Source organism: Giraffa tippelskirchi, chromosome 9, assembly GCF_054371585.1.
Source record: "Giraffa tippelskirchi isolate mGirTip1 chromosome 9, T2T-mGirTip1v1.2.pri, whole genome shotgun sequence".
NCBI classification, from domain to species: domain Eukaryota; kingdom Metazoa; phylum Chordata; class Mammalia; order Artiodactyla; family Giraffidae; genus Giraffa; species Giraffa tippelskirchi.
The window spans coordinates 107,010,903-107,037,139 of NC_137283.1; the positions used below are offsets into that span (position 1 = coordinate 107,010,903).

Consider the following 26,237-nt stretch of genomic DNA (forward strand, 5'->3'; position numbering starts at 1 on the left):
AAACAGAAAGCACTTCCTGGCCACCCAGTGCCTGCAGGGGAAAGCCTCAGTTCCCGCAGCACCCCAGGAAAAAAAGTCTGGACCTGGTCCCCTCTTATGACTGTAGTCACTCTATGCCTCTCAGATTTAGACTCTAGTAGTCACAGAACCTGCAGTTTTCAGCACACACAATGCCGATGCATTCTATTTACTCCTCTCAGACATACTCTACTCCCTGTGTCCATCCCCCACCCCACCCCTTACTTACACTTCCTATTGGAGTATGCTTCCTCTCTGAAATCAGAACACTTCCTCTACGAGGATCATTTACAACATAATGAAATGATCACCATAAGAGCAGGGACAGTGCCAAAGTAATTTTTTATCCTCAGTCCCTTGTACATAATAGGTACCTAATAAATGTACATAAAGTGTACCTAGACAAGAACTCAATTGAATTCTATGCTGTTCTAACTAAGCAAATAGAAGTTTTAATCTCAATTAACATAGTCTGTATAAATTGAAAGTTAAAGGAAATGAGTCTTGCTACTCCAAACTTCTGGCCTGTCATTTTAAACCACTGCTACTGCTGCTAAGTCGCTTCAGTCGTGTCCGACTCTGTGCGACCCCATAGACGGCAGCCCACCAGGCTCCGCTGTCCCTGGGATTCTCCAGGCAAGAATACTGGAGTGGGTTGCCATTTCCTTCTCCAGTGCATAAAAGGGAAAAGTGAAAGTGAAGTCGCTCAGTCGTGTCCGACTCTTAGCGACCCCATGGACTATAGCCTATGAGGCTCCTCCGTCCATGGGATTTTCCAGGCAAGAGTACTGGAGTGGGGTGCCATTGCCTTCTCTGATGACTTCTTCTTAGTTACTTCTTCTTCTTCTTCTCTTCTTTAAACCACTAAGTCAAGACAAATACCTAAATTGTTGCTCTCATCAAAAAATGCTACCTTTATATTAATATATTGTTACTACCCATGAATTATTTACAAAGGATAAAATTTTCATGAATCAACTTTCCAAGACCACTATACGGTTGATATTTATTGACCAGTATAATGATCCGGACACAGAAAACATACAAAAGATAAAAACCATTTGACCAGATTTAAGTTTTTAAAAGGCTTTTCCCATATCAAATTGACATGTATTGGCAACTGAGTTTCTTTTCTACCACACACTATTGCTGAACATCAACCAAAGGTAGACCTTCCCAAGACTATATAAAGTGGGAGAAGAGGCTGGGAGCAATTCTGCTACTAGCATTTGGAAGAAAAAAAGAGTGAATTATATTATTTACTCTCTAAAAATGGGATTTCTATCACATATCCTCTCTACCTCTAAGGTACCGAGGAACAAATGAACTCAGTTACATATCCAACACCTCTATAAAATGCACCTCTATAAAAATGCATTATTGGTGATTAAATATTCATATGCCTAAAGCTAAAGTGAGTGATTATGTTCTAATCAGCTATCTAAGCTTACAAAGAGCCTAGCCAATTGGACTACAAAGCCATATCTGAATCAACATGTTTGGAAGCAGTTCATAAACTGCTGCATTCACAGGGCTTAAGAGAAAATAATTAGCCTCTAATTGCCTAACAAACTCAGATCTATTTATAATTAACCAAATAGATTTAACCAAAGCGCTAGCTTTGTAGCACTAGTTTTGTAGCTTCTACTCTATTACTGAAAACTCACCTTAATTTTACAGTCCATGGAACAAGACAGCAACAGATGGCCAGAGAGAGGAAACAATCTGACTGCACTGACGCCCTGTGAAAAGGTATTACAATTATCAATCAGAAGCATTCAAAATCTCAGCTAAAATTAAACAAAAGGGAAAGACAGTGTATTTTTAAACCATGTAATTTACTATTCTTTTCGTTTTAAAATTCGTACCCTAGAATAACCTTCAGAAGTATTCTAGAGCAGCCCTTACTGACACTAAGCTTTTCAAGATTTTTTTAACCTTCATCAGGGACTTCCTCACCCAGGGGAATTCTTAGTCAATCATGTTGCTCATGCCCTCACTCCTCTTCCTTCTTTTACTCAGTTCCTTTCTTCTTTGCTAAGAGTTGGAAATTATCAGTTGGAATAGTGAATATGACAAAGAATAGTAACATCAAAGTTTTCAAGTGCCTTGTCTCTGCATTAGTTTAAGTATTATCATAGTGTATAAACCAGGGAGCATCTAATCTTTGAAGTGTGATAACTGCCAAGAGCTAAGGCAAAATTTCTGAGACTTGGTGCTAGTATCAGCCCACTACTCACTGAGTTGGTGCCCAAGAGGAAGCAGATAATGGCAGGAACTTGGAAGTGAAGGCTTGGGCTACCATAAGGGGGTAAGACACCAAATCATGAATGCTTATGTCATGGCCCAATCAGATGACCCTGAAGACTGAGTACTCACTTGTGACTCACATGTGTTGGTACCTCCAAAGTGACTCCAGTTTATCTTTAATGACTTTCCTGCTCTATCTCCCTTCTCTACATCTTCACTAGAAATATTGAATGTCCCACATCAATAGCTGAAAATTTATGTTGGCTTCACTGTTATATTAATGCATTACAACAAATAAAAACAACCAATTCGTTTACCTTTGTGTGTCCAGACCACACATGAATTTGTTTTTTGGGAAGATAACATTTCTCAGGTGGCACGGTTGACCGCAGATTAACACCAACATCCTGAGGTATGTGAAGATAGGACCTGCCTTGATAGTCATACATTTCTTTAACTGAAACAAGAAGGCAAAAGAAAGCAGTGAACAAATAGAAGCTGTAGTTATAAAAAAAAAAAAAAAGAAGCTGTAGTTATGAAATCTATATTCTTAAAATAACAAACACTTTATTCACAAGGATATCGTTGCATATTAAAATTTAGGTAATACTATTTTGATGATGTTAAGACCAAGAGACAGCTAAAATTTAACTGCCTGAAATCACTGCTATTATTTCAATCAGAGGTAGTATTTTGGAATCCCTAAATTTCCAGAGAATATCAGACCTTTAAGTAAGCTCTTACTTCCTTTATCCAGTTTTAGTAGCCTGTACAAAAGACTCCACTGCAGTATAATTATTGAAAGAAGAAAAGATAACACTTGGGCCTTATGAGTCACTGGCAAAGAATCAGAAGCAAAACAGGATTAAAAGGAAGTCAAAACAAAACAAAAGTATATCAACTATCCTTTTCCCCGTTTTCCTCCTTTATGCCCTTCCAGGGTCCTTTTCCAATCTCTTTTCTACTTTCAACCAGATTTACAATGAAATCACATCTGAGAATTAAATGACATAGTATAATATGTATCAAGGCATTTAGTAGCATGCTGCACAGAATAAGTACTCAATAAATGTTGGCTGTTATTGTTATTATGGCTGTAAGCACACAGTACTAAACAGACTCCTTAGAGATAAAATGAGAGCTTGAGAAACTAAAACTAAACATGACCTCATGAAACATATATATTTGATAACATTAGAGTATAACATTAGAGTAATCAGTACTATCTGAACTGGATTATTCTTTATAGTCTGGTAACCACTACATAGTTTCCGAAATATAACTAGTTAGTAATAAACCAGGTAGAGTCTAGAATATTTATAATTTATTTTGGTGAATATGCATTTCCTTCTGCAAATCAAAATAAGTATGAGCATGTAAATCTCTAATCTACTTACCCGAAAAACAAAGTTTATTCTTTAAAAGTGTAACTTAGTAACAGTTATGAACTGTGATCATACCTGGAGAAAATTTGGCTTGGCTTAAAAAGAAAAGGTTAAAATGACTGGGGGACTAGTTATATGCCAAAAAGAGTCAACTTTATCTTAGGGAAGAACAGCTGTGAACCATAATCTCCTTTATCTACCTTTAAAAAAAAATTCATTAGTACTTCAAAAAAATAATCTGTGGTTATCTCTAATAATAACACAGAAGAGTTTGCTATAATTTCTTTGGGATGCAAATTGTCCAGTATAATTCTTAAAATAATGATTCCCAGCAGCTGATTAGTAAAGGCAATTAATATATGAACAGAGAACAGAGTAAATATCTGAAAGTTTATCATAAAAAAGAAGAGGCATAAAAAATATATTACCATGTAAGATTGTCTTTTCCTCTCCAGGTTTCTCTTCTTCCTGTTTGCCTTTCTTCTGCCTCTTTGCTGTAATTTCATCCAATTCTTTTTGTTCCTCCTATGGAAATTAAGGAGTGAATTTTTAAAATGGGTGTTCCAGAACCCCATCCTGGCCACTGCTGATCATAAATTCTTTACGAGGTGTACTTGTTTGGTGAAGCAATAGCTCCAAGTATGTCTCCCAGGATAACAATCGCAACTCTTTGGCAGATTACAAATGGCATTAAACACACAGTGTTTTTGAACTTTTAAACTCATAATACAAAACCTCTCCTTCTGGAACAGCTAGGAGTAATTTAATGTATTATGCTAATTATATAAGTGAAAAAATGAGGTAATTAGAAAATCTAGTACATACCAGAAATACAGTGAATTTGAGTAAACAATGTTCTTCATAAACAGTTTTTAATAGTCATAAGGATATAAGCGATGACTATAGATTTGTGACACAACTTTTACGGGAAGAACAGTAAAAGGAAGTGGGTGCTGGTGTTTAGTCGCTAAGTCGTGTCCAACTCTTGTGATCCCATGAACTGTAGCCCGCCAGGCTCCTCTGTCCATGGGGTTTCCCAGGCAAGAATATAGGAGTGGGTTGCTATTTCCTTCTCTAGGGCATCTCCCTGACCCAGGGATCAAACCTGGGTCTCCTGCATTGCAGGCCGATATATATATTTTTTTAACCAGACTCTGCCATGAGGGAAGCCCAAAAGGAAGATAGGGTAGTAATAAATCCTTACAGTAACTAAGAAGTCAAAATAAATAAAGAGCAGCATATGTGTATTACTGAGATAATTGGATATGAGATAGAGCTAGAAAGTAAGCATCCTGAGGACAGGATTTTCTCTTACTCTTGTCCATTGCTGTATCCCTAAGACCTAGAATAGGGACTGGCTCATAGAGGCAGTAGGATTAGGAGGTGGAGAGGGGCAAGGTAGGGTTTTATAGTTTTATTTTGTAAACTTCATAATATTATGAAAAACATATATATAGATATACTATTTTGTTAAAATAAAAAAAAATTAAATAAAACCCATCATCAATTCTAAAATCATAGAAAGGCTGATTCTGTAATTACTATCTGAACATTGGTATCAGAAAAGCAACTACCATGGCACCTTAATACTATTATCAAGGTGATTTTTATTACCAATTGTTCAATACAGTATTTTTAGCTAAAAATTATGGAAGAAAATAAATTAAAAAATATAAACAAAAATTATTCCAAAGAAAAACAAAGGAATCTTATAGTATTTTCTCAGTCTACTAAGGCAGAGAAATTCTGATAAGTCATTTAGTTCTCTAAGGAAACCTCATTTATTAACACAGATACCCTTCATTGAGACATAGCATACAGTTGAACTGGCAGTGAAAAACATCAAAGCTTACTTCTGAAGGTTTGGCTACATCTTTTTCGTCCACGTATTTTGCCCATGGTCCCAAGAAACCATCAATATTAGATGCATCATTTTCTTTAAATTTTTTCCTCTTTTCTATTTTCTTCTGACCAGTTTCAAACACAGTTAAACCTACATTAAAAAAAAAAAAAGGTCACAAATATGGGTATTTTCTAAAGATATATATATATATATATATATATACACACACACACATATACACACACATCTATATATTTTCATAGATTTATTTAAAACACAAAATAAAACCTATATGAATCCAGACATATAGACTCATGCTATACATAGGGAGACTCAATCTTCTGGGCAAAGCAGCTTTCTACTGCTGCAACTGCAGTATTTTGCAAGTTCTAATATATGTGAAAAAAGACTCAGCTATGTAATCCTGCCATGGTACACAATCTTTTTAATTAATCACAGACCTTTATCAGTAGATTTTACCACTTTCTGAAAGAAACAGCAATTTAATAATGTTAAGTAATGAAAAATTTAGCTCTGAAAGCAAGAATAAACAAATTTCTCATTTAAAGCTGAATTAGATAAAATTTCATTAATAACTGTTCCTTGCTTCACTTGCTTTGCTATATTATAATGCAACAATATAAAGAAGGTTTCACAAGAATCTGTATTTCTTCTAAGTGAACTCAATCTAAACTGGACCTCTAATATCATAAATCTTAACAGGAAGAAGAGAGGATGTTTCTAGTTGGGATTCTCATTTGATCAGTAGAAAGTGGCAAGCTGTGTGTAGTCATTAAATTGGAAAAAGAAAGGTTTACCAGAGCCATAGTCAAAATTTCACTGTTAACTGAGAATCTAGCTACATAAAGATGTAACTTATAGAGGTCTAACAAAGAGAAAAACTTACCTATATTAATTCAAATCAGTTTCCTTTAGACTGCGTTATAACAAAAGGGTGTTAAAATCCTATTTTTACAACAATCTAGCTCATAAACCAAAGGCAGCTTGATCATATACGCTATAGAGTTACTAAGTGCCCTTATACAAATAGCATATTCTTTTTCTATGCAACATTTTATGGATAAGATTCCAAGGGGCTGATGAGCTTTGTGGCAAGTTAACGTTTAGAGTATGATGCTTTGTCTTATAGTAAGTACAAAATGAACATAGGCACAAACATATGTTTTAAAACACATATTCAAACTCAGCTTCAAAGCAACCCTTAAAGGCAGTTTCCACAGATATGCACAATGATATTTTTTTCTGGTCTGTTAAAATGGAGCTTTACATTAGTGTTGAAAACTAAATTGCTAAAGTTAGTTATACATTCATTTTCATTTCTTAAATGAGTTCTACAATGTTGGCACTGTGCCAAGAACTCACCCTCCCTGCCATAGGTATGACTATCTTCCCTACAAGGCTGCACAACTAGTAAGGAGCAAAAGCAAGCTCTAAGCTAACTATATAAATACATTGCTCTAAACTCTATCAGTCTATTGTCTCAAGTTTAAAAAAACCAAGAGCTAAATCAAATACTAGTTCTTTCCCTACTTTCCAAAGTCAACCTACAAACAATAAGTAGAGTTATGTATATTTGATATTAAATATTTCAAATAAATTACCTTGATTTTTTTCAGCTTCTTCTACAGAACCAATATACTTAGTAGACACTTGATGATTATCTAATGAAGGGTCCAATGCATAACCTGAAAGGAAAAAGTACAAATTACTGACTCCATTTTTTTTTTTCTATTTACAATTCATTTTAATTCCTGCCTAACATAGGATATCCCACATTCACTTTTTATGTCTTTAACTCACTAAGTAGTTATACATATCTGTAAATAGTGTCCTAGCCCACTCTCTGAGGGAAGAGACAAAAAAATACCAGCTATTCCCCCCCCCCACAAATAAGCTATTTCTGAATCTAGGTCTAAAGCCAACTGAATAGCTCTAAATGCTTACTCTTGCTATAGGATAGCTTAAGAAAAGTAGGTATGTGTATGAACTTCATAGGTATCTGCACTGACTTTTTACTTGTTTTATTTTGCTTTAAAGATTTAAGCTATCTAAGCTATTGTTTAAGGCCCTTCTTTCTAAAGTCTAAAAAAAAAATATGCAAAATTTTTATAAGTTTGTTTTATTGTAGGCTAGGATATAATAAATTCATGTTGCAACAGGGTTGATTTTTATGTATTGCACATATATTTCAGGTTTACATGGAATCCCTGATATATAAGCAATAGGTACAAGGCATTTATTTTGTTGGACTGGACGTGTCATTGAACTTTTTTTGGAGATTTTAGAGGTCTTTCGCTATGAATTTTGTCACCTGTTAAGTCCACTATAACCTTGGCATGGTGAAATATAATTTAATATATGACAGTCTTTTTTACAACCAGTTGCCAAGAACATATTGTGGATAAATAACTATTTGTACTAAACCTCTAAACTAATTCAGTTAATCAGTTTACATCACTCTTTAAAAACTAAAAAAAAAAACCAAAAAACCCCTTTCCAACATTAGAATAATTATGTAAATTGAGATAAAACCAATCAGTGGGTATTACATAGCTCTTAAAAATAATAAGCTTTGAGATTATAAAGTAACACTGAAAAATGCTTATGACAGAAAATGCTTATGATTTAAAAAAAGCAAGCTGCAAAATTTTCAGTTTAGAAGGATTATAGCTCTATAATACAAATATGTATAATAAAAAAGACTTGGAGGGATAAATTTCACTAAAAGTAGACATATTAGTATAGTAGGATTATAGGTAACCTTTTTTCCTCTCTTTCCTAAATGTTTGAAATTTGTTTATGTTATTTTTAGTGAAAAAAACTATTATTAAAAAGCATCACTGCATACATAATATTTCACATGATACTGCTTTCTTAACTTTTGCAGGGCCCTCCCTTAAAATAATGGAAGTTAATGGCAGATAGGACAGAGAACGATTACAACTACAACGGGCATAAAAACATTCTCAGTTACTTTGCTTAACCACTCTATCAAAAAGTTCTTCAAAGCAGAAGGTGATCAATATATCTCTCAACCTACAGATGTAGATTATAGGAAGAGAAAGAAAACGCACCACCAAATATGAACAAATCTGATACAAGTGACCAGACTTCTGTTCTGTGGAACCAACAACAAAGACATTATTATAAAGACCATCTTCTTTCAGAGGGGATTCCCAGATTTGTATGCACATTAAGTTGTAGCCAACCATTTCTTGACATCCCTCAGTAATCAACAGAAAACTTTTCAGAGAGAAGATTTGAGAAAGAGAGTGAAGTCAACCATACGTAAGAAAATAAAAATATAACTCTTAAGACTCTCTCTCTCTTTAGTCGCTAAGTCATGTCCAACTCTTGCGACCCCATGGACTGCAGCCTGCCTGGCTCCTCTGTCCATGCGATTCTCCAGGCAAGAATACTCTTCACTCTATCCTGTTATTAACCAATTTCAACAGCAATCTGCATATAACAGTCATTCAGTAAGAAGTGCTATCAAAAAGTACAACAGAAAACATTCTGTTTTTAAGACCGCAGAATATTTCTAGTATTCAGAAATCAGAGCAGATTTAGAATGACAGCTAAAAATACTAGTGTACCTTCCCATTGGTATATTTACAGATATGTATAAGAAAACACACTACCCTTTTAAGGCATCCAGAGTAATAAATTTAAAAAGCCAGAAGATAAAATTGAGTATTACACACACACACACACACACACACACACACACACACACACCCATCATTTCTAATAAGGTTTAACTTGAACTCTCTTATCACCTTACCATAAGTGGCAAAAGTTCTTCTTTGCTGTTCAAACATAAAATCATTGATATGGGCTGGTTCAGCATATCCAGAAAGCATATTTCTAGGGGCTGCCATTTGCTGGGTTCTGAAGGGATTTTCTGGTCCAAACTGCAATGTTATGAGGAAAAAAACAATAAAAAAAATTCTCAATAGAATGAGTAGAATTATTGCATAGTGTATTTTCAACTCTAAATTATCAGGGGCCGATTAACCTACCTGGGGACTTGCTCACCTCACATGATTCAGGACAACCAGTCAGTGGCTTGTTAGCACTGTTTGTCAGCCACTAGCACAGGAGAGGAATCAGCTCACTCTATATGCAGCTATTTAAGTTTAAATTAATTAAGATATTCAGTTCTACAGTCATTCTAGCCATATTCACAAGCCCAACAGCCACATAGAATTATCGATTACTACATTTTCACCATTTCAGGAAGTTCTATTTGACACTGTTGCTCCAGATAATTGAGACTCACTATAGTTTTGTCTAAACCATGATTTGGGGATTTTTGGAGTGGTGATATAATTAAAAAAAACACATGTTTCTCTGCTACTTGATTATGAGTTTCTCAAAGGTGCAGACTTAGAACCCTCATACTTTTAATACTGCCTGGCATATAGAAAGCACTAATGAAGGAAAGATTAATCAGAATCTGACTGGGGGAAGAAGACAGGAAATAGACAATAAAAGTAAACTGCTTGAAAAAGTCCCTAGGAAAAGACATTACAAATGTAAACACAACTTCTCTACTCTGAAAAGTCACACTATGAATGTCTGAAAGTTACACAAAATAGTGCCATTATTACCTATTTGTTTACAATGTTTTGAGTTCCAGAATGGCTTTCCAAATGTTATTTAATTTGGTGTGTACACAAATTCTGCAAAGTTAGAGAAGTATTCTCTTTCTCATGTTAGAAATGAAAAAAAAGTCAAGATGACATATCTTACCTGCTCAGAGTCAATAATTTGCTTAATGCTATTTAAAAAGGTATTAGGAAAATTCAGTTCTTTTCAGTTTTAAAATAAAGAATAAAATGAACTTCCCACTTTGGAAACAGTAGAACTATACAGGTCAACTGTCATGATGTTAGAACTGTCATGATGTTAGAAAGATTCTTATGTTAGAACATCTTAGGTCACTACCATTAGAAACCACCTTTTCCATTATATACTTCCAGAGCCATAAATATAAACTACTTACCTTTTCTTAACCAGAATGCTGTCTTCTCTATATATCAACATTATACTATGCATGAATGTCTGAATTTAAAAGTTAGATTTGCCTTATAATTTTTTCTGCTTTAGAAAAAAATAAATTACTATAATATTCCTTTCTATTGACAGCTTCCATTTCTAGGTTTAAAATGATTCAATCTTAAGATATCTAATTTATAGATAAAGACTTTATTACTATTTATTCTAAATTAAAATGTAGGACACGACAAGACTTCAGCCCATATCAGTTCTTCCTGTGCTGATAGGTGGAAATGCAGGGGAAAAAAAATCAAGATTGCTGAATGCTGGAAGTTACAGTTATTCATTCAGTTATTAAATTTATTACAAAAATAAGAACATTCATAAAATTAAAGAGAATAAAACAACTTAAGTTTCCCAGATGATCTAATTGCTACAGTCAGTTAACATCTGCAAAGCAGCATGTGATATTTCTGGGGATAAAAAAATTCTAAAACAATAAAAATCTACATTGCCCATATCATTACTCCTATCACATATAATTAATTACCAATCATTATGCTTGTAACTTCTGATTTGAAAACGGAAAGTACGTTTCCATAGTCTAATTTTATTAAGATTTTACAAAAAGAGAATAATTCTTCTACAGGTCATACATGTCAAACTGTCCATCTTTTACAGAAAAATTCTCAGTGTTAAGAACTATGATTTCTATAAGAATATAGATCCATATATTCCAGTAAAGTATATTTTGTGGTACTATTCTTTTTTTTTTTTTTAATCCATTTTACTGAGGGTCTTCAAGGGAGGGTTGAAAGGCTGGAAGGACAATGAGATCTGACGTCCTATTCCTGGCTGGATATGAGTATTCAATAGTTTTTAGCTCAGATAATACTGAAGTACACTGTTCAGTCAGTTGCTCAGTCGTGTCCGACTCTTTGCAACACCATAGACTATATATATAGCACACCAGGCTTCCCAGTCCTTCATTATCTCCCAGAGTTTGCTCAAACTTATGTGCATTGAGTCAGTGATGCCATCCAACCATCTCATCCTCTGTTGCTCCCTTCTCCTGGCCTCAATCTTTCCCAGCATCAGTACAGAAGTATACTGTAGTCAATTGCAATTGTAAATCTCCCATATAAAATATACATATGTAAGTATTAATTCAGACACTGCACCAGAAACGAAAATGTTTCTGAGGTAAGCAAGCTTTCATCTGAGTGAAGCAGTGCTTTATAAACTTACAAGAAAAGCATTTTTAATTTAAGGCATTAGTTGATAAATCTAAGAGACCATGTATTATAAGGCAGTGGTTCTCATGTCTTTAGCAGGCAGAGTACTTGAGGGATGATGCCTTAGTAGTATGGGGCTTCCCAGGTGGTGTTAGAGGTGAAGAATCCATGTGCCAATGCAGGAGACTAAGAGACACGGATTTGATCCCTGGGTCAGAAAGATGCCCTGGAGGAGGGCATGGCAACCCACTCCAGTATTCTTGCCTGGAGAATCTCATGGACAGAGGAGCCTGGAGGGTTATGGTCCACAGGGTCGCAAAGAGTTGGACACGACTAAAGCGACTTAGCACACATGCCTTAGTAGTATATCCTAACATCACAGGAATTAAGAAATTTCATTAAGTAAAAATTGACTATATGAAATAAAACCGTAAGTTCACACATAGGAAAAAAACCCCAAGTTATTGAACAAGTAATTATTCTTAGATTGCTGCTAAGTTTTTCATGAATATTTATTGCAGTAATCAATGTATAAAACACTTATAAACAATTTTAAGGTGAGAAACTCTTCTCACCTTATTATTATTTTCTACAATTGTGGAAAAGATCACTGCAATTCAATTTTATTGGCAGAATACCTCAATCTCATAAGACATAAGCACAGTTTAAATATTATGATAGCATATTTTATTAGTGGTTCTATGACCATGAGGAGAAGGCAATGGCACCCCACTCCAGTACTCTTGCCTGGAAAATCCCATGGACGGAGGAGCCTGGCGGGCTGCAGTCCATGGGGTCACTGAGTCGGACACGACTGAGCGACTCCACTTTCACTTTTCACTTTCATGCCCTGGAGAAGGAAATGGCAACCCACTCCAGTACTCTTGCCTGGAGAATCCCAGGGACGGGGGAGCCTGGTGGGCTGCTGTCTATGGGGTCGCACAGAGTCGAACACGACTGACGCGACTTAGCAGCAGCAGCAGCAGCATGACCATGAACCTCAGTTTCCTCATCTGTAAAATAAAAGTTCTCATCTATCTGACTTCTGAAGTCCATTCTAACATTAATTTTTACAGCAGCCCTTCTGGTCAGATCTTAAAACAGTAACTGGCATTTCCCCCCTCTAAACTTTTATATTTCTTCTATTCTTAAAAGTAGTGTTATTTTAAGGAGTCTGAAATTCTCTCTGAGGCTTATGGGCTTTATATGAGTCTAGAGAAGCTAACAAATATACTTTTCTCTAAGTGGATCCAAAATAAAATAGCAATTCGTTAATTTATAATAGTCAAAACTGCAAACTACACCATGGCCTTCTAAACGGTCTCATAGTTATGGAATGATTGTTAAGAATGAGCTGGACTCAAATCCCCAAATATGGCACCTGAGGGCAGTATAATCTCACAGTTAAATTCCTCACTCTAAAATAGGGATACAAGTTACTTCATAGGGTTGTAGAGAGGGCTAAAGGAGATAAGGCATACAAATCCTTCAGGGTGGTACCTGCCATAGAGTAATGAGTGGTTGTTTTATTTCATTAGTCTCCATCCCTGTTCTTTTCCATCATGCAAACCTTTAAAATAAATCTTTCTAAAAACTCATCTATTAAATCAAGACCAAATTCACTATCTTGGACCCCAGAGCCTGTGCAATACCTTCTGTACAAAGTGCTATTTTAGTCTTAGCCTATTCTCCCCTACTAATAATGACTAAAACACTACTATTCTTTATATTTTGTGATTTGGCTCATGCTGTTCCCTTCTGCCTAGAACCTTTCCTCTAAAGGCCTACCTAGCCATCAATGTCAATAATATTAACATAAATAATAATAAAGGCTATAATTTATTAAATGCTTATTATTCTGTGCCAGAGAGTTTCCTAAGCACAACATATATTATCTCATTTGACTTTATAATTTAGTAAACAGAAATAATCTTCATTTTACCTATGGAAAAAAAATTAGATAATTTAAGATCACAAGAGAGCTAATAAGTGGTCTGTGTAGCCCCACATCTCATGTTGTTAACCTGGACTGTATTGCTCATTTAAGAAAAAAAATTGCTAGTTACAAATACCTTCATGAAACTTCTGTTTTCACAACCAGATGCAAACTCTCCTTGAACTTAAACAGTGCTTTAGAGGCACCACAGAAAATAGTCTGGTCTCTTTTTTCTTAAAAACAAAACAAAACAAAAAAACAGCATGGCATATCCTCCCTGGTAAACGCTAGCATGAGGAGAGGGATTAAATCTTGTTTCTAATGATGGATTTTCAAATCATAAGAACTTGAGAATTTCATGTAGGAAAGCTCTGATAACACCTTTCCAGACTTTGGCAAGTTATTCAGACTCGAGTCAAAAAGTTCAGTAGGTAATTTATGTCACAGACAATTTCTTTGTAAAACTGTAATTTTTCTTCATTTTTCAGTCTCATCACTCTTTTCTTAAATTGCTGACAATAAGCATTGAAATGTTCCTAATATAAACCAGTTGACACATCTAATGTGAGGTTCCCTAACACAGGGTGGGGGAGAACAAAAAATTAAAGGACTGATAACCCCAAAACAAGAATGATAAACCTACTGCCTTGTCAATAGCATCCCAAATTTTTTGACCTTTTGAATTTTTCCTAAAAGTTTTGAAAAATAATCACACAGCAATGTATTAGTTATGCACAGGATCTAAAAATTTAAGAAAAACAGGCTTTATAGGAAATACACTAACATAAGAATGTCACACATCACGTCACTTTCAAATTTTCTCATTTTCTGAATTCAGTGGCTTAAACTGAAGTACTTTACATTAAAAAAAACAAACACACAGCATATATATGATATACTACCTCTCTTTAAAGCACCAGCTAAAATGGTGCCAAGAGCTAGAAAATAGCCTATAATTTAACAGGTGATAAGGATTTAAGAAATAATGGAATAAAATGAAAATGTACCACTCTCAAGAGCATGAGAATGAGATTTTTGCTTATTGTACACTGAAGAGAATAGCTACAGCACTGGCACTGACATCCTTGGCTGTGCTGGACAGCACCACTGCCAAATTTGAAGTGACTATGGAAACCTAAGCAGGCAAAAACTACATGAAATAGATTATCAAAAAATAAAAGGACAAAGACTATATGCCAAAAAATGAAAAACATTAAATAGTACTTCTTTCTCCACCAGGATGCAATAAGATACAGCTCCTCATCTCCATCTTTAAAGTGCTCTGAAAGATCCTGCTACTGAACTGGTATTATTAATACTTTTTATAATGATCTTTTTCTGACATCTGTATTTTATCAATCAAGCATTCTTTTCTCCTTTTTAAAGGCTAAATATCTAGAAATCTAATCTTTTCTACAAAGGCTTTCTGACAATTTTCACTATTTCTGTTTTTTTTTTTCCTTCAGCTTTTTTAGTGCTTCCATCACCATTTATCATCAAGAAAAAGAATTCATAAGATGTCTGACTCAGAGCAAACAATAAACAGTGTGACTATTTTTGAGCCATGACAACGTCAGCATGGCATCTCTTTTTCCTGTTTAACACAGCAGCATTTGTCACTAGATGTTTCATAATATACTATGCATTAATGATGCTAATCAACCAAAATTTTTTCCCTCTTGTTTAACTTGTAACACTCCCTAATCAACACTGAGAGGAAGATTTTAACTAAGTCTGCATCTAAGAATTAGATATATTCTTACAAAAGTGTACTATTTAACTTTTGGAGAATAGAAAGATGTATTTTCCTGTCTTTTTCAAATTGAGATATAACTAACATATAATAGGAGATATTTTCTGACAGTTTAAAAGGTGTACTTTCATGAGAAAACTTTGAAAAATTCACCATATCTACCTATGTATGGGCTTCCCAGGTGGCTTAGTGGTTAAGAATCCACCTGCTAAGCAGAAGATGTGGGTTCAATCCCTAGGTCAGGGATCCCCTGGATAAAGAAATGGCAACCCACTCTAGTATTATTGCCTGGGAAACCCAATGGACAGAGGAGCCTAGTGGAGTACAGTCCATGGGGTCACAAAAGAGTTGGCTTAGCAACTAAAACAACAATTTAAATACCTCAGCAAAATACACTCTTAATCTAATATGTTTTCTTACCTCAGGAGCAAACATGGTCTCATAGGTAGGATTATACTGAACCTCTTTGACAGCAGGGTCAAGGTGAACTCCAGTCTCCAAATCTTCCTATAAGAAAACCAAATGAACACTAAAGATATGACAATTACTTACTATATTTTAGAAATTACATTAAGGTCACACTGGCCGTCTTAACACCAATTTTATGAAGATTACAGTAGTACTTTATGATTAATCATACTAATAAAGACTAATAAAAGTATATAATGTAAAGTTATAGGGGTTAGAATGCATAACAAAAAGTTTTTCCTTCCAAAGCACTGACTTCCTCATCTGAATAAATTAAGATTTCTAAATAAGTCAATACCACTCAAAGCCTTAAAGTAAGAGAGCCCAAAAGAGAGTCCTTTTTTATTAACTCAAAAGGTCTGATCTGGTTTCTCTTGACTTCAATCTCCAATTTTTATCTGCAGTCTTGACCACACCTGGCCTCTGTATCCACACACTTAACAGCAAATTGAAATTCATTATATGGATATTTCACAGCATCAAACACTTCACTGTGTCCAAAACAGAAGATACTCTTCCCTCAACTCTGCTGTCACACACTAACAAAGCAGACACTGAGTCTTACTGATTCTACCCCTGAAACATTTCTCCAGCAACCCTATTCCCAATCTCCATTCTCTACCTCCTAATGCACACTTGATCATATCTTGCCTGGTCTATTAAAATACATCCTTATCTGCTTTAATGTGCCCCATTTTTGGCTTATTAGACTAATTGCTGATTTTTTAAAATACCAAGCACTTTCATGTTTTCTGTGCTGCTGGCAATGTTACTTTGGTCCTTGTGCATTTCCTTTCATTATTTGATAATATGCCATCTTCTTTTCCCTGATACTTTCTCTCCTCTTGGCCCAGGAAAAATGTTTTTCATCCACAGTTCCAAGAAATGTTGTTGATAACTCCTAATAGACCTTGCGATATATTATTTGTTGCACATGACTTTTACTTATATTTTATATCCTTACTGCCTAGTAGAATGCAGAGCATTAAGTCCATGTTCAATAAATATTAGTTAAATGGAAAGAAATGTCAAATCCATAGACAAATTAGAAGATGAAAGCTGAACCAAAGATCACTGAATTCTGCATTTATGTCACAAAAAACCTTGGCTAGAGCAATTTTGGTAATGGGGTGAAGTATGGAGAGCCTGTTGCAAGGGGCAGAGGTATAACTGAAGATTTAGGAAAAAAAGACAGTAAAATTTTTGCTCTTTCAAGACATCTGGCAGTAAATAAGAGATGAGGAGCCAGATTGAAGTATTTCAATGGTAAAATTCTGTTCCTTTCCTTTTTAAAGAAAAGGCTAAGCCAAAGATTCAGTCAATCATAAGCTACAGGAAAGGCGCAAGTAGGGAGAAACATATGATAAGAATGAGGGAATAATGAAAAAGCTGTGGTCATTCTGGAAGAGGGGTGGGAAAGGAATGAATCCGGGAAAGAGCCAATTAGCCTCTAAAAAGAGAAGGAGATGAAATAGAGACTACAGTAACAAGACTGAATAATGGGTGATAGATGTTTGGAGTTCGTGGGAGATTTTCGGAGTCACAGATGATCTTTTAATTTTCTTTATGTAGATAGGAACACAGACATCTTCAAAAAACAAGGGCAGTATCTGGATTCACTTATTCATTCAGTAAATACTGCCTGAGTGCCTACTATGTGTCAGACACTGTTCTAGGCCCTGTAGAAACAAAGCTCCCTGTCCTTATAAAGCTTATATTCTAATGGGGAAGACAGACAATAACCAATATAATAAATAAGTGAATTCGCTAGAAGAGGGTAAGTGCTATGAAAAGGAGCATTTAACAACATCAGTGCCAAGACCAGGGTAGACACAGTATGTCACATAATCCTTACAACACTTCTGTGAAAATACAGGATGTATTCAGGCTTCTCTCGTACTGTAGTAGCCAACATTTAAGTGGTTACAATTGTGTAGATGCTCAGATACTAGAATGCTAATGGGAAAGCGATATAAAAGGAAAGCTTCTTCCACAGGCCTACTGTCACAATAAGCCAAACCAATTTCACCTTTCCATAGCAACTTCACTTTCACTTTTCCCTTTCATGCACTGGAGAAGGAAATGGCAACCCACTCCAGCATTCTTGCCTGGAGAATCCCAGGGACAGCGGAGCCTAGTGGACTGCCGTCTGTGGGGTTGCACAGAGTCGGACCCGACTGAAGCGACTTAGCAGCAGCAGCAGCAGCAGCGCCAAGACCAGGGTAGACAGTATGTCACATAATCCTTACAACACTTGTGTGAAGTAGTAGCAAGCTTAAGTCACTGACCCCAAGGTACCAACAGAGTGAGTAAGAAAAGGAAAAAGTTAAAGTAGCCACAATGAACAATGTTAAAGATACCTAATTAGCAGCAAACAAACAAACAAAAATCACTGGCAGAGTATGGGTCAGGGTTTTTAGTTACAAGCAAGTGAAACGCTCACAGGCTGATTAAACTATATTGAATCCTTTTGAGTTTCTCTTGGAATTCTCAAGGGTGGAGAATTAGCTTGGGGGAACAGGCGCCAAAACAGGGTAAGTATATAGATGGAATCATAATTCAAAATCAATCATATCTCAAAACCAGTCCAGTGAGGACAAAAGGTCACTGTTACCAAACATGATTACTAAACACTGGATGCTGCTATCGAGACTTCTGGTTGAAGGAACTAGATCATGCTGGTCACCACTGGTTGCCACGTGAAATATTCTTTCTTTGCTTCCTCATGGATTAGCTTTAGGTTCGAATTTAGGTGGGTGCATCTGTCTGTCTCAGCCCAATCACAGCCCTAAGACTTAGCCAACAGGGAGCTGGGAGAATGAGAATCTGGGTTTTCAGCTTCTGAGGCAGGGAAGGGTGTTAAGACTACAAAGGAAGGGCGCTCCAAAGCCGGGCCACCTACTTATGTGATACATATACATTACCCCAGAAAGCATACCCGAATCTTCATTGACTATAGAGAGTACATAGGGCTTAGCATCAAAACACAATACCATAAAGTTAAGCTGCATAAAAATGAAATTAAATTCTTTTCTCTCTTAATATTCAACTTATAAACTGCTTAAAAGAACAAAAGGCTTAGCCACATTCATACCTCCCCAGTGGTTTTTTTTAGAAAACAGTTGCTGGAACCACTTTATAATATAATTTACCAGATCTTTCTGATTAAGGGTATTTTAAATATTCTAAATTTGAATTACTTTAAACAGAGTACCATGAGACATCAAGTTTTAAACACAAAATACAATTTAAAAAAAACTACTTTTAAGAAGCAACAGTGGCAACTAATAAAAAATATAAATAGGTCCCAGTCTCTGGTTCCTGCTAATAAAATTACAGAACAAACTGAACAACTCTTCAGAAACTGAAGAGTTATTAATTTTACATTTAATTAGAAAAACTTGGACAACATCACAACCTTGTTTTAATACCCATGAGGAGTTAAGTAACAATTAGGCATGCAATTGAAATTAGCAGAGAATTACAAAGGATTTCTATTCAGCTTCAATTATCCATGAAAATTAAAGTGCAGTAAGTGAAGGGTACCCTATGGGTCAAATAAGTTTAAACAGGGTATCTTTTGCTGATTCAAAGTAATTTGAGAATAAAGTTAAATATTATTTACATTTTAGTCCTTTTCACATTTCTTAGCTGTTATACAAATAAGAAAATGGATGTACAAGTACTTTGTAAACTATAAAGCAGGACATAAATATTAACCATTGTTACAGACTATCAATTTACGTTACAGGTTTTTGTCCCCAGAAAGTGAAAATGAATAGACTTCTAAAATGGGAGCTTAAGAGGCTGAGATAAAATAATAGAAATTCATATGAAGATACCTTTTGAGTTCTGCCCTTAAAAAAATACAGAGGAAAAAGACTATAATAAAAGATAAAATGTTTTCTATTTCTAAAAAATTTGGCCTAGGGTTACGAGTGCAATTTCATAATTTTCCAATCTGGGGGTTTTATAGTTATCTTTTTGTGTCTGATTAGCTCAATGGCACCCCACTCCAGTACTCTTGCCTGGAAAATCTCATGGACGGAGGAGCCTGGTAGGTGGTAGTACATGGGGTCGCTAAGGGTCGGACACGACTAAGCGACTGCACTTTCACTTTTCACTTTCATGCATTGGAGAAGGAAATGGCGACCCACTCCAGTATTCTTGCCTGGAGAATCCCAGGGACGGGGGAGCCTGGTGGGCTGCCGTCTGTGGGGTCGCACAGAGTCAGACACGACTGAAGCAACTTAGCAGCAGCAGCAGCAGCTTAGATGCATTGTGGTCAGAGAATGTGATGATTTAAAATATCCTGAGATTTTATGGCCTAGTACATGGGGTAGCAAACTACAATTACTGGGCCAAGTCTAGCCCACAGTCTGTTTCCGTATCAACAAGCTAAGTAAATGTAAGATACTCACATTTTAAAGGGCTATTTTAAAAAAGAAAGATGGAAAGACAGACAGTAAGATGTGACAAAGACTGTATGTGGCTAGCATGTTATATGCGAGGCAATCAGTTGTGTCCGACTCTTTGCGACCACAGGGACTACAGCCCACCAGGATGGAATTCTCCAAGCCCACCTGGAATTCTCCAGGCAAGAATACTGGAGTGGATAGCCATTCCCTTCTCCAGGGGATCTTCCTGACCCAAGGACTGAACCTAGGTCTCCGGAATCACAGGCAAGTTCTTTAACATCTGAACCAACAGGGAAGCTCAGTGGCCAGCACAGCCCAAAATATTTACTATCTGGCCCTTTACCAATCCTTGGCCTAGTATATGGTCAGTTTTTAAAAAATGTTTTATTAGTGCTTAAAACAATTTTCTACATTGAGTGCTATGTCCTTTATACCCTTTAGATACTTTTTCCTAATTTTGTTGTTTGAATTTTGTGTATCATTACTGATATTGTTTTGCTTATTCTATAAATTATTGAAAGAGGTATATTAAAATCTTCTGCTATAATTGTAAACTTGGCAATTTGTCTCACAGTTATAAAAATTTTTGCTTAAGTATTTTGAGCTTTTTACATTATTGTGTGCTGAATTGCTTCAGTCATGTTCGACTCTTTGAGACCCTATGGACTGGAGACCGCCAGGCCCCTCTGTCCATGGGATTCTCCAGGCAAGAATACCAGAGTGGGTTGCCATGCCCCTCCTTCAGGGGATCTTCCCAACACAGGAATCGAACACATGTCTCTTATGTCTCCTGCGTTGGCAGGTGGGTTCTTTACTAGCGCTATCATTAGATGCACATAAACTTAAAATTGTTATATACCCCTTTGTGAATTGAGCTTTGAATCATTATGAAGTGATCCTTTTTCCATTTTAAGTCTATTTTATTGACCCTAATACAACCAATGCCATTTTCTTTTGCTTGGAATTTGCCTGATATACCATTATGAAAGTAGTAAGATCAGTCAAAAAATTAAATAATGCAAAAAACCCCCACAATTTATTATTATACTAGCATAAAAATAAGATGCACCTAGAAATCTCTGTGGGGATTCCTAGGTGGTGCAGTGGTAAAGAATCCACCTGCCAATGCAGGAGAGGCATGCGATGCAGGTTCAATCCCTGGGTCAGGAAGATCCCCTGGAGTAGGAAACAGCAACCCACTATTCCACAGACAGAGGAGCCTGGTGGGCTACAGTCCATGGGGTCACCAAAAGTTGGACACCACTTAGTGACTGAGCAAACACACAGAAATCTCTGCAACAAAACTGTTCAAGATATTGATGCAGGAAATTATAAACTTTCAAAGAAATTAAAAATCTAAAGAAGACCTAAATGAATAAATAGAACACTGTCTTCAAATTGATCTGTCATTCAATCCAATCCCAAACAATATACCACTTGGATGTTAGCAGAACTTACAAGTTAATTATAAACCATATGTAGAATTACAGGGGACAAGAAGAGCCAAGACATTCTTGAATAACAAAAAATGGATAGAGGTGAGGGGGTAGAACAACCTACAAAGATCAAAGCCATATTATTAAAAATACTCACACCATACACAAAACTTAATTCCATGTGGATTTATGGCTTAAATGTAAAAGCAAAAACAGTGCTTTCGAAAGACAAAATAGGAGCATATCTTTATGGCTTTGGTAAAAGAATTTCTCCAACAAGGAAAATCTGTGGCTTGTTATTTCTCCATAACAAGACACAAATTTGCAACATACATAATTGACACAGGATAATATCCAGAATATATAAAGATCTCCTACACATCAAAAGGAAAAGACAACCCAATAGTAACTTCAAAAATAAAATCACTAATAAGATCTATGAACTCTCATTAGTGTTCAGTGATATGGATTAAAAAACATTGCATAAGTTCATACTTTGCCAAAATGTTTACTATTAGTCACAACTTGACAATTACAGATGAATGTATTTGTATGCTTTACATCTTTTCCCCTGGATATTTTTCCATCATTAAATTTACTATTTATAAGCTTTTTTAAATAAAGCTTATTAACAAACGAGTGATGTTCAATATCCCTTACTCTCTCGTCATAGACACTAGAGCACTGGGGGTTTAGCCCCAGCCCTATTTCTAATGGACCTCTGATATTTTATTCAATCTTTTCTCCTCGATTATCTTACTTGTAACTTGAAGTGACTGAACTGAGTTCTAGAGATGTTCCCACAGTCCCACCCATTCAGGATACACTGAATCTCGATGTACGTACTTTTTCAAGACTTTGTTTTTCACTTATTCTTTCATTCATTTACTCACCTTATCTATCGCTCATCATTTTGTATACGAGGCATTGAAAACATGAAAACAAATATACACAACAACCTCAGGTCTCTAGGGTCTGGTCCAGAGGAAAGAAAAAAATCAACGAATCACAGCAATGTGGCAAATGCTATACACCTAAAGTGTGGAAAGGGGGTTGAGGTAGACAGAGGAGGAAACATGCGCTGAGACTCAACAACAGTAGAGTTTTGGGGGGTGGGAAAGAAGGGAGGCATGAGGCAAGGGATTTCCAGGCAGAGAGGCTAGTGTGAGCAAAATCTTGAGGGGGATAAAAGAAAATAGGCTTTGAGGGCTTTGTGGAGAGGTCATCATGGGAGAATGGCAGGCCTCATATGTTATTAATACATAAGGAACTTAGAAATTACTGGACAGGCAATAGAGTGTCGTTGGCAAGGAAGTGATATAACACTGGAATTTAGAAACTGATTCTGAGTGCATTGTGAAGGGAAACTCAGGATATGGAACTGGGAGACAAGAAAGGAGGAAGTAGAAAGTCCAGTTAGAAAGTTATTATAATTGTCTTGAAGAAAAACTATAAAATTATAAGAATCTGAACAGTGGTAGCAGAAAAGGAAAGAGAGATTTGATAAATAACATAGGCACTATTGAGTAATGGTTCTATTCATTACCAGGACCTATTACCCAATAGTAGGAATTCAGAGAGAAAGAAAAGTCAAGAATGACACTTGAGAGAAGTGAGGAAGATATAAAGTACGCTGTATCAGTAAAAATAGAGAAGTAGAAACTGATTTGAGAGAAATTAATGAAACACACATGTTACAACCATTTGAATGATGAGCTTCAGGGGCTGAGGAAGAAGGAAAAGGAAGACCCCTCTATTCTAATGTGTAGGTAGTGGAATAATTAATCCAAATAGGAAAAACAGGTAAAGCAGATCCTGAGGGAAAGAAAATGCTCATATTTTAACACAATGGATTGGAGGTGACTGAGAGCTATCCTGGGAGAGAGGTTAATAGTTCTGAAGCTAGCAAGGAGTTTAGAATGGATAAGGATAGTGTGCCTGGCACATGATTTATGAGATAGTTACTAATGTTATCCCCTACTTTACAGATGATAAAAAAGTTAGACACGGAGCACTTAAATAATTTATCCAAGGTCACAATTTGGGTGACTCATGGAGGTAGGATTTGAATTCTGGCAGTCTTGATATCAGAGTCTGTGCAAACCATTTCAGTATTCACCTGAGAGTCATCAGAAGTACTGCAGGTTGAAGGCCTGGAGAGTATGCTGCTGCTGCTGCTGCTGCTAAGTCGCTTCAGTCGTGTCCCACTCTGTGTGACCCCATAGTCGGCAGCCCACCAAGCTCCCCCGTCCCTGGGATTCTCCAGGCAAGAACACTGGAGTGGGTTGCCATTTCCTTCTCCAATGCATGAAAATGAAAAGTGAAAGTGAAGTCACTTAGTTGTGTCCGACTCTTAGCGACCCCATGACTGCAGCCTACCAGGCTCCTCTGTCCATGGGATTTTCCAGGCAAGAGTACTGGAGTGGGTTGCCATTGCCTTCTCCGGGAGAGTATGAGGGATGCAAAATGGACTAAGAGTCTCATGAAACATCAATATTGAAAGGGAGGGCAAAAGAACAGGAAAGAGAAGGCTGAGGATAGATCCATGGAAGCCAGAGGGAGAGAAAGTTTCCAAGAAGAACTATTTAATAGTGTCACTTGATGCACATACTCAAGACAACAGAACTTGACAACTGGAAGCCCAGTGACATTACTCAGAGACAGTAAGTTTCCCAAGAGGCTAGGGCAAGGCTGCATTGAGTCGAGGAGAAAGTGAGATAAAGTGGGAGAGCTCCAAAAAGCTGAGCTGTGAAAAGAATGAAGACTCAGGAGGCTGCTGGAGGAGTGTAAGTTTGAGGAGTTTGTTTTGTTATAAAAATAGAAGGATTCTAAGTATTCTTTCATACTTGATGTCCCTTTAAAAAGTAAAATCCATAAATAGCTCACTAAAAACCTGTAAGAGACTTAAGTTATAGCACCTGACTTGGGAACATCAAAATTAGAAAGGAGTTTTTGCACACTGCCTCCCCTCACCACATCCTGAGCTCCTGATCCACCCCCATTAGGCTCTACTGGACCAGTACTACCAACTGGTAAGATACTCTCCTCCAGCTCCAGACAAAGACACATTTCCTCAGTTCTTCAAAGACACTCATCTCGTTGTCATCTCAAGGTCTGCCACCTCCTTTTGCTGGGAAACATTTGCCTTATTGTGCACTTGGCTGGCTGTTTCCTGTTCCTCAAAAGCCACTTTCTCAAGAAGACTTCCTGAAACAACCTAGAGAAGTCAGGCTCCTACCTTATTCTCTGTTACAGAACTCTATTTCATGGAGTTCTGTTTTTTCCTTCACAGTACTCTACCCACTCTGTAACCACTTCGTTTGTTCACATTTTACTGGCTGCCTTTTCCACCAAAACGAATGCATCAAAGTATCAAAGATGTCTGGTTTATTGGCCTCTGTGTCTTCAGCTCTTAGAACAGTTCCTGGGAAGTAACATGTGTTCAATAAACACTTGTTAAAGGAACTATATAAGCCGATTTCTTCCTCTATCCCCTTCTTCAGTTGGGATCATGCACACTATTTCTTAAATTCAAGGTCTTTTCTCACTGCCTTGCCTTATATATATGCACTTTTATTAGACACCGAGCTTTCGGCTACAAGCTTTATTTCGTCACAATAATCCTCTCATGTATGTAGGCGCTTTAAAAATTATACCTCCATTGTACAGGTTAGGAGACAGAGGAGGCTGTATAACTTGCCCAAGTTCAAACAAGTGGTGGAGCCGGGATCAGACTCCAGTTCTGACTTCAAAAACAAAACAAAGCTAGGCCGCTGCTCATTTAAAGCGAGGGCACATACTCAAGTCAGGGAAGTCCTGATTTAGGTTTGTTTATGTTGTTACACCTACTCTATCCAGGGCACATCCTAATCCAGAAATTCAAATTTCACCCCCTCCTCCTGACGACGGGAGGCAAGAGCAGGGAGTGGAGGACTGTTCTGAGCTTCCAATTCCCAGCTTCTCCCGAGAAAGACCTACAGAGGGAGAAGAATCCAAGCGTTAGCCACTCACCTGTCAGGACCGAGGGACAGGTAACCCGGGGTCTCACAAGTAACTGTCGGATTTTGGAGCAGAAATCGACAATTCCCGCCGCGCACCGGTGGCCAAAGCGCTTACCTTAACTGCCACCTCCGGAGCGGAGTCCACTGCCACTGCCAGAGAGGGCTTATCCGAAGACGATTTAGTTAAGTGCATGAGGGAATCCGCGGCTGGCAGGGAACACCGCCCGCCCTCACTGTCCGAGTCCGATTCGGACCCTGAACCCGAACCATAAGAAGCAGCGAGAGCTGCAATCGCAGCCGACATGACGGCAACAGATAATCTGTGGAGACCAGGCCCTGGCGGAAGAAGGAGCAGCTTTAGGTCCTGACAGATTGCAGTAATAGACATTATTTAGTTCCTCTCCTAAGAAACCATTTATATTTTAAAACAATCAACACAATCGATGAACTAGTATTAGAATAAGTACAATGG

General features: G+C 36.8%; 2 protein-coding genes across 14 annotated transcripts in view; one reads left to right on the plus strand and one right to left on the minus strand.

Moving 5' to 3' along the window:
• The window catches only part of METTL24 (methyltransferase like 24), a 163,504-nt gene extending 142,865 nt beyond the window's left edge, over nt 1-20,639 (plus strand). Inside the window, exon 6 of the mRNA XM_081530632.1 lies at nt 20,456-20,639. Coding sequence (XP_081386758.1) covers nt 20,456-20,605 — 150 coding nt within the window. The 3' untranslated portion in view covers nt 20,606-20,639. The remainder of the gene's footprint in view (nt 1-20,455) is intronic.
• Nucleotides 1-26,237, minus strand: part of CDC40 (cell division cycle 40) — a 46,152-nt gene that overhangs the window by 18,494 nt on the left and 1,421 nt on the right. For 6 of the 13 annotated variants that reach the window (XM_081530613.1, XM_081530615.1, XM_081530614.1 and 3 more), the window contains 8 exons: nt 25,881-26,101; nt 15,863-15,949; nt 9,302-9,431; nt 7,119-7,202; nt 5,507-5,646; nt 4,082-4,178; nt 2,586-2,725; nt 1,686-1,760 (listed from right to left, as the gene is read on the minus strand). In XM_081530613.1, coding sequence (XP_081386739.1) covers nt 1,686-1,760; nt 2,586-2,725; nt 4,082-4,178; nt 5,507-5,646; nt 7,119-7,202; nt 9,302-9,431; nt 15,863-15,949; nt 25,881-26,069 — 942 coding nt within the window. In that variant the 5' untranslated portion in view covers nt 26,070-26,101. Of the gene's footprint in view, nt 1-1,685; nt 1,761-2,585; nt 2,726-4,081; nt 4,179-5,506; nt 5,647-7,118; nt 7,203-9,301; nt 9,432-15,862; nt 15,950-22,657; nt 23,302-23,883; nt 25,739-25,775; nt 26,102-26,237 lie in introns of those variants that run through there. The other 7 variants (XM_081530625.1, XM_081530624.1, XM_081530623.1 and 4 more) reach the window with 6 other exon arrangements.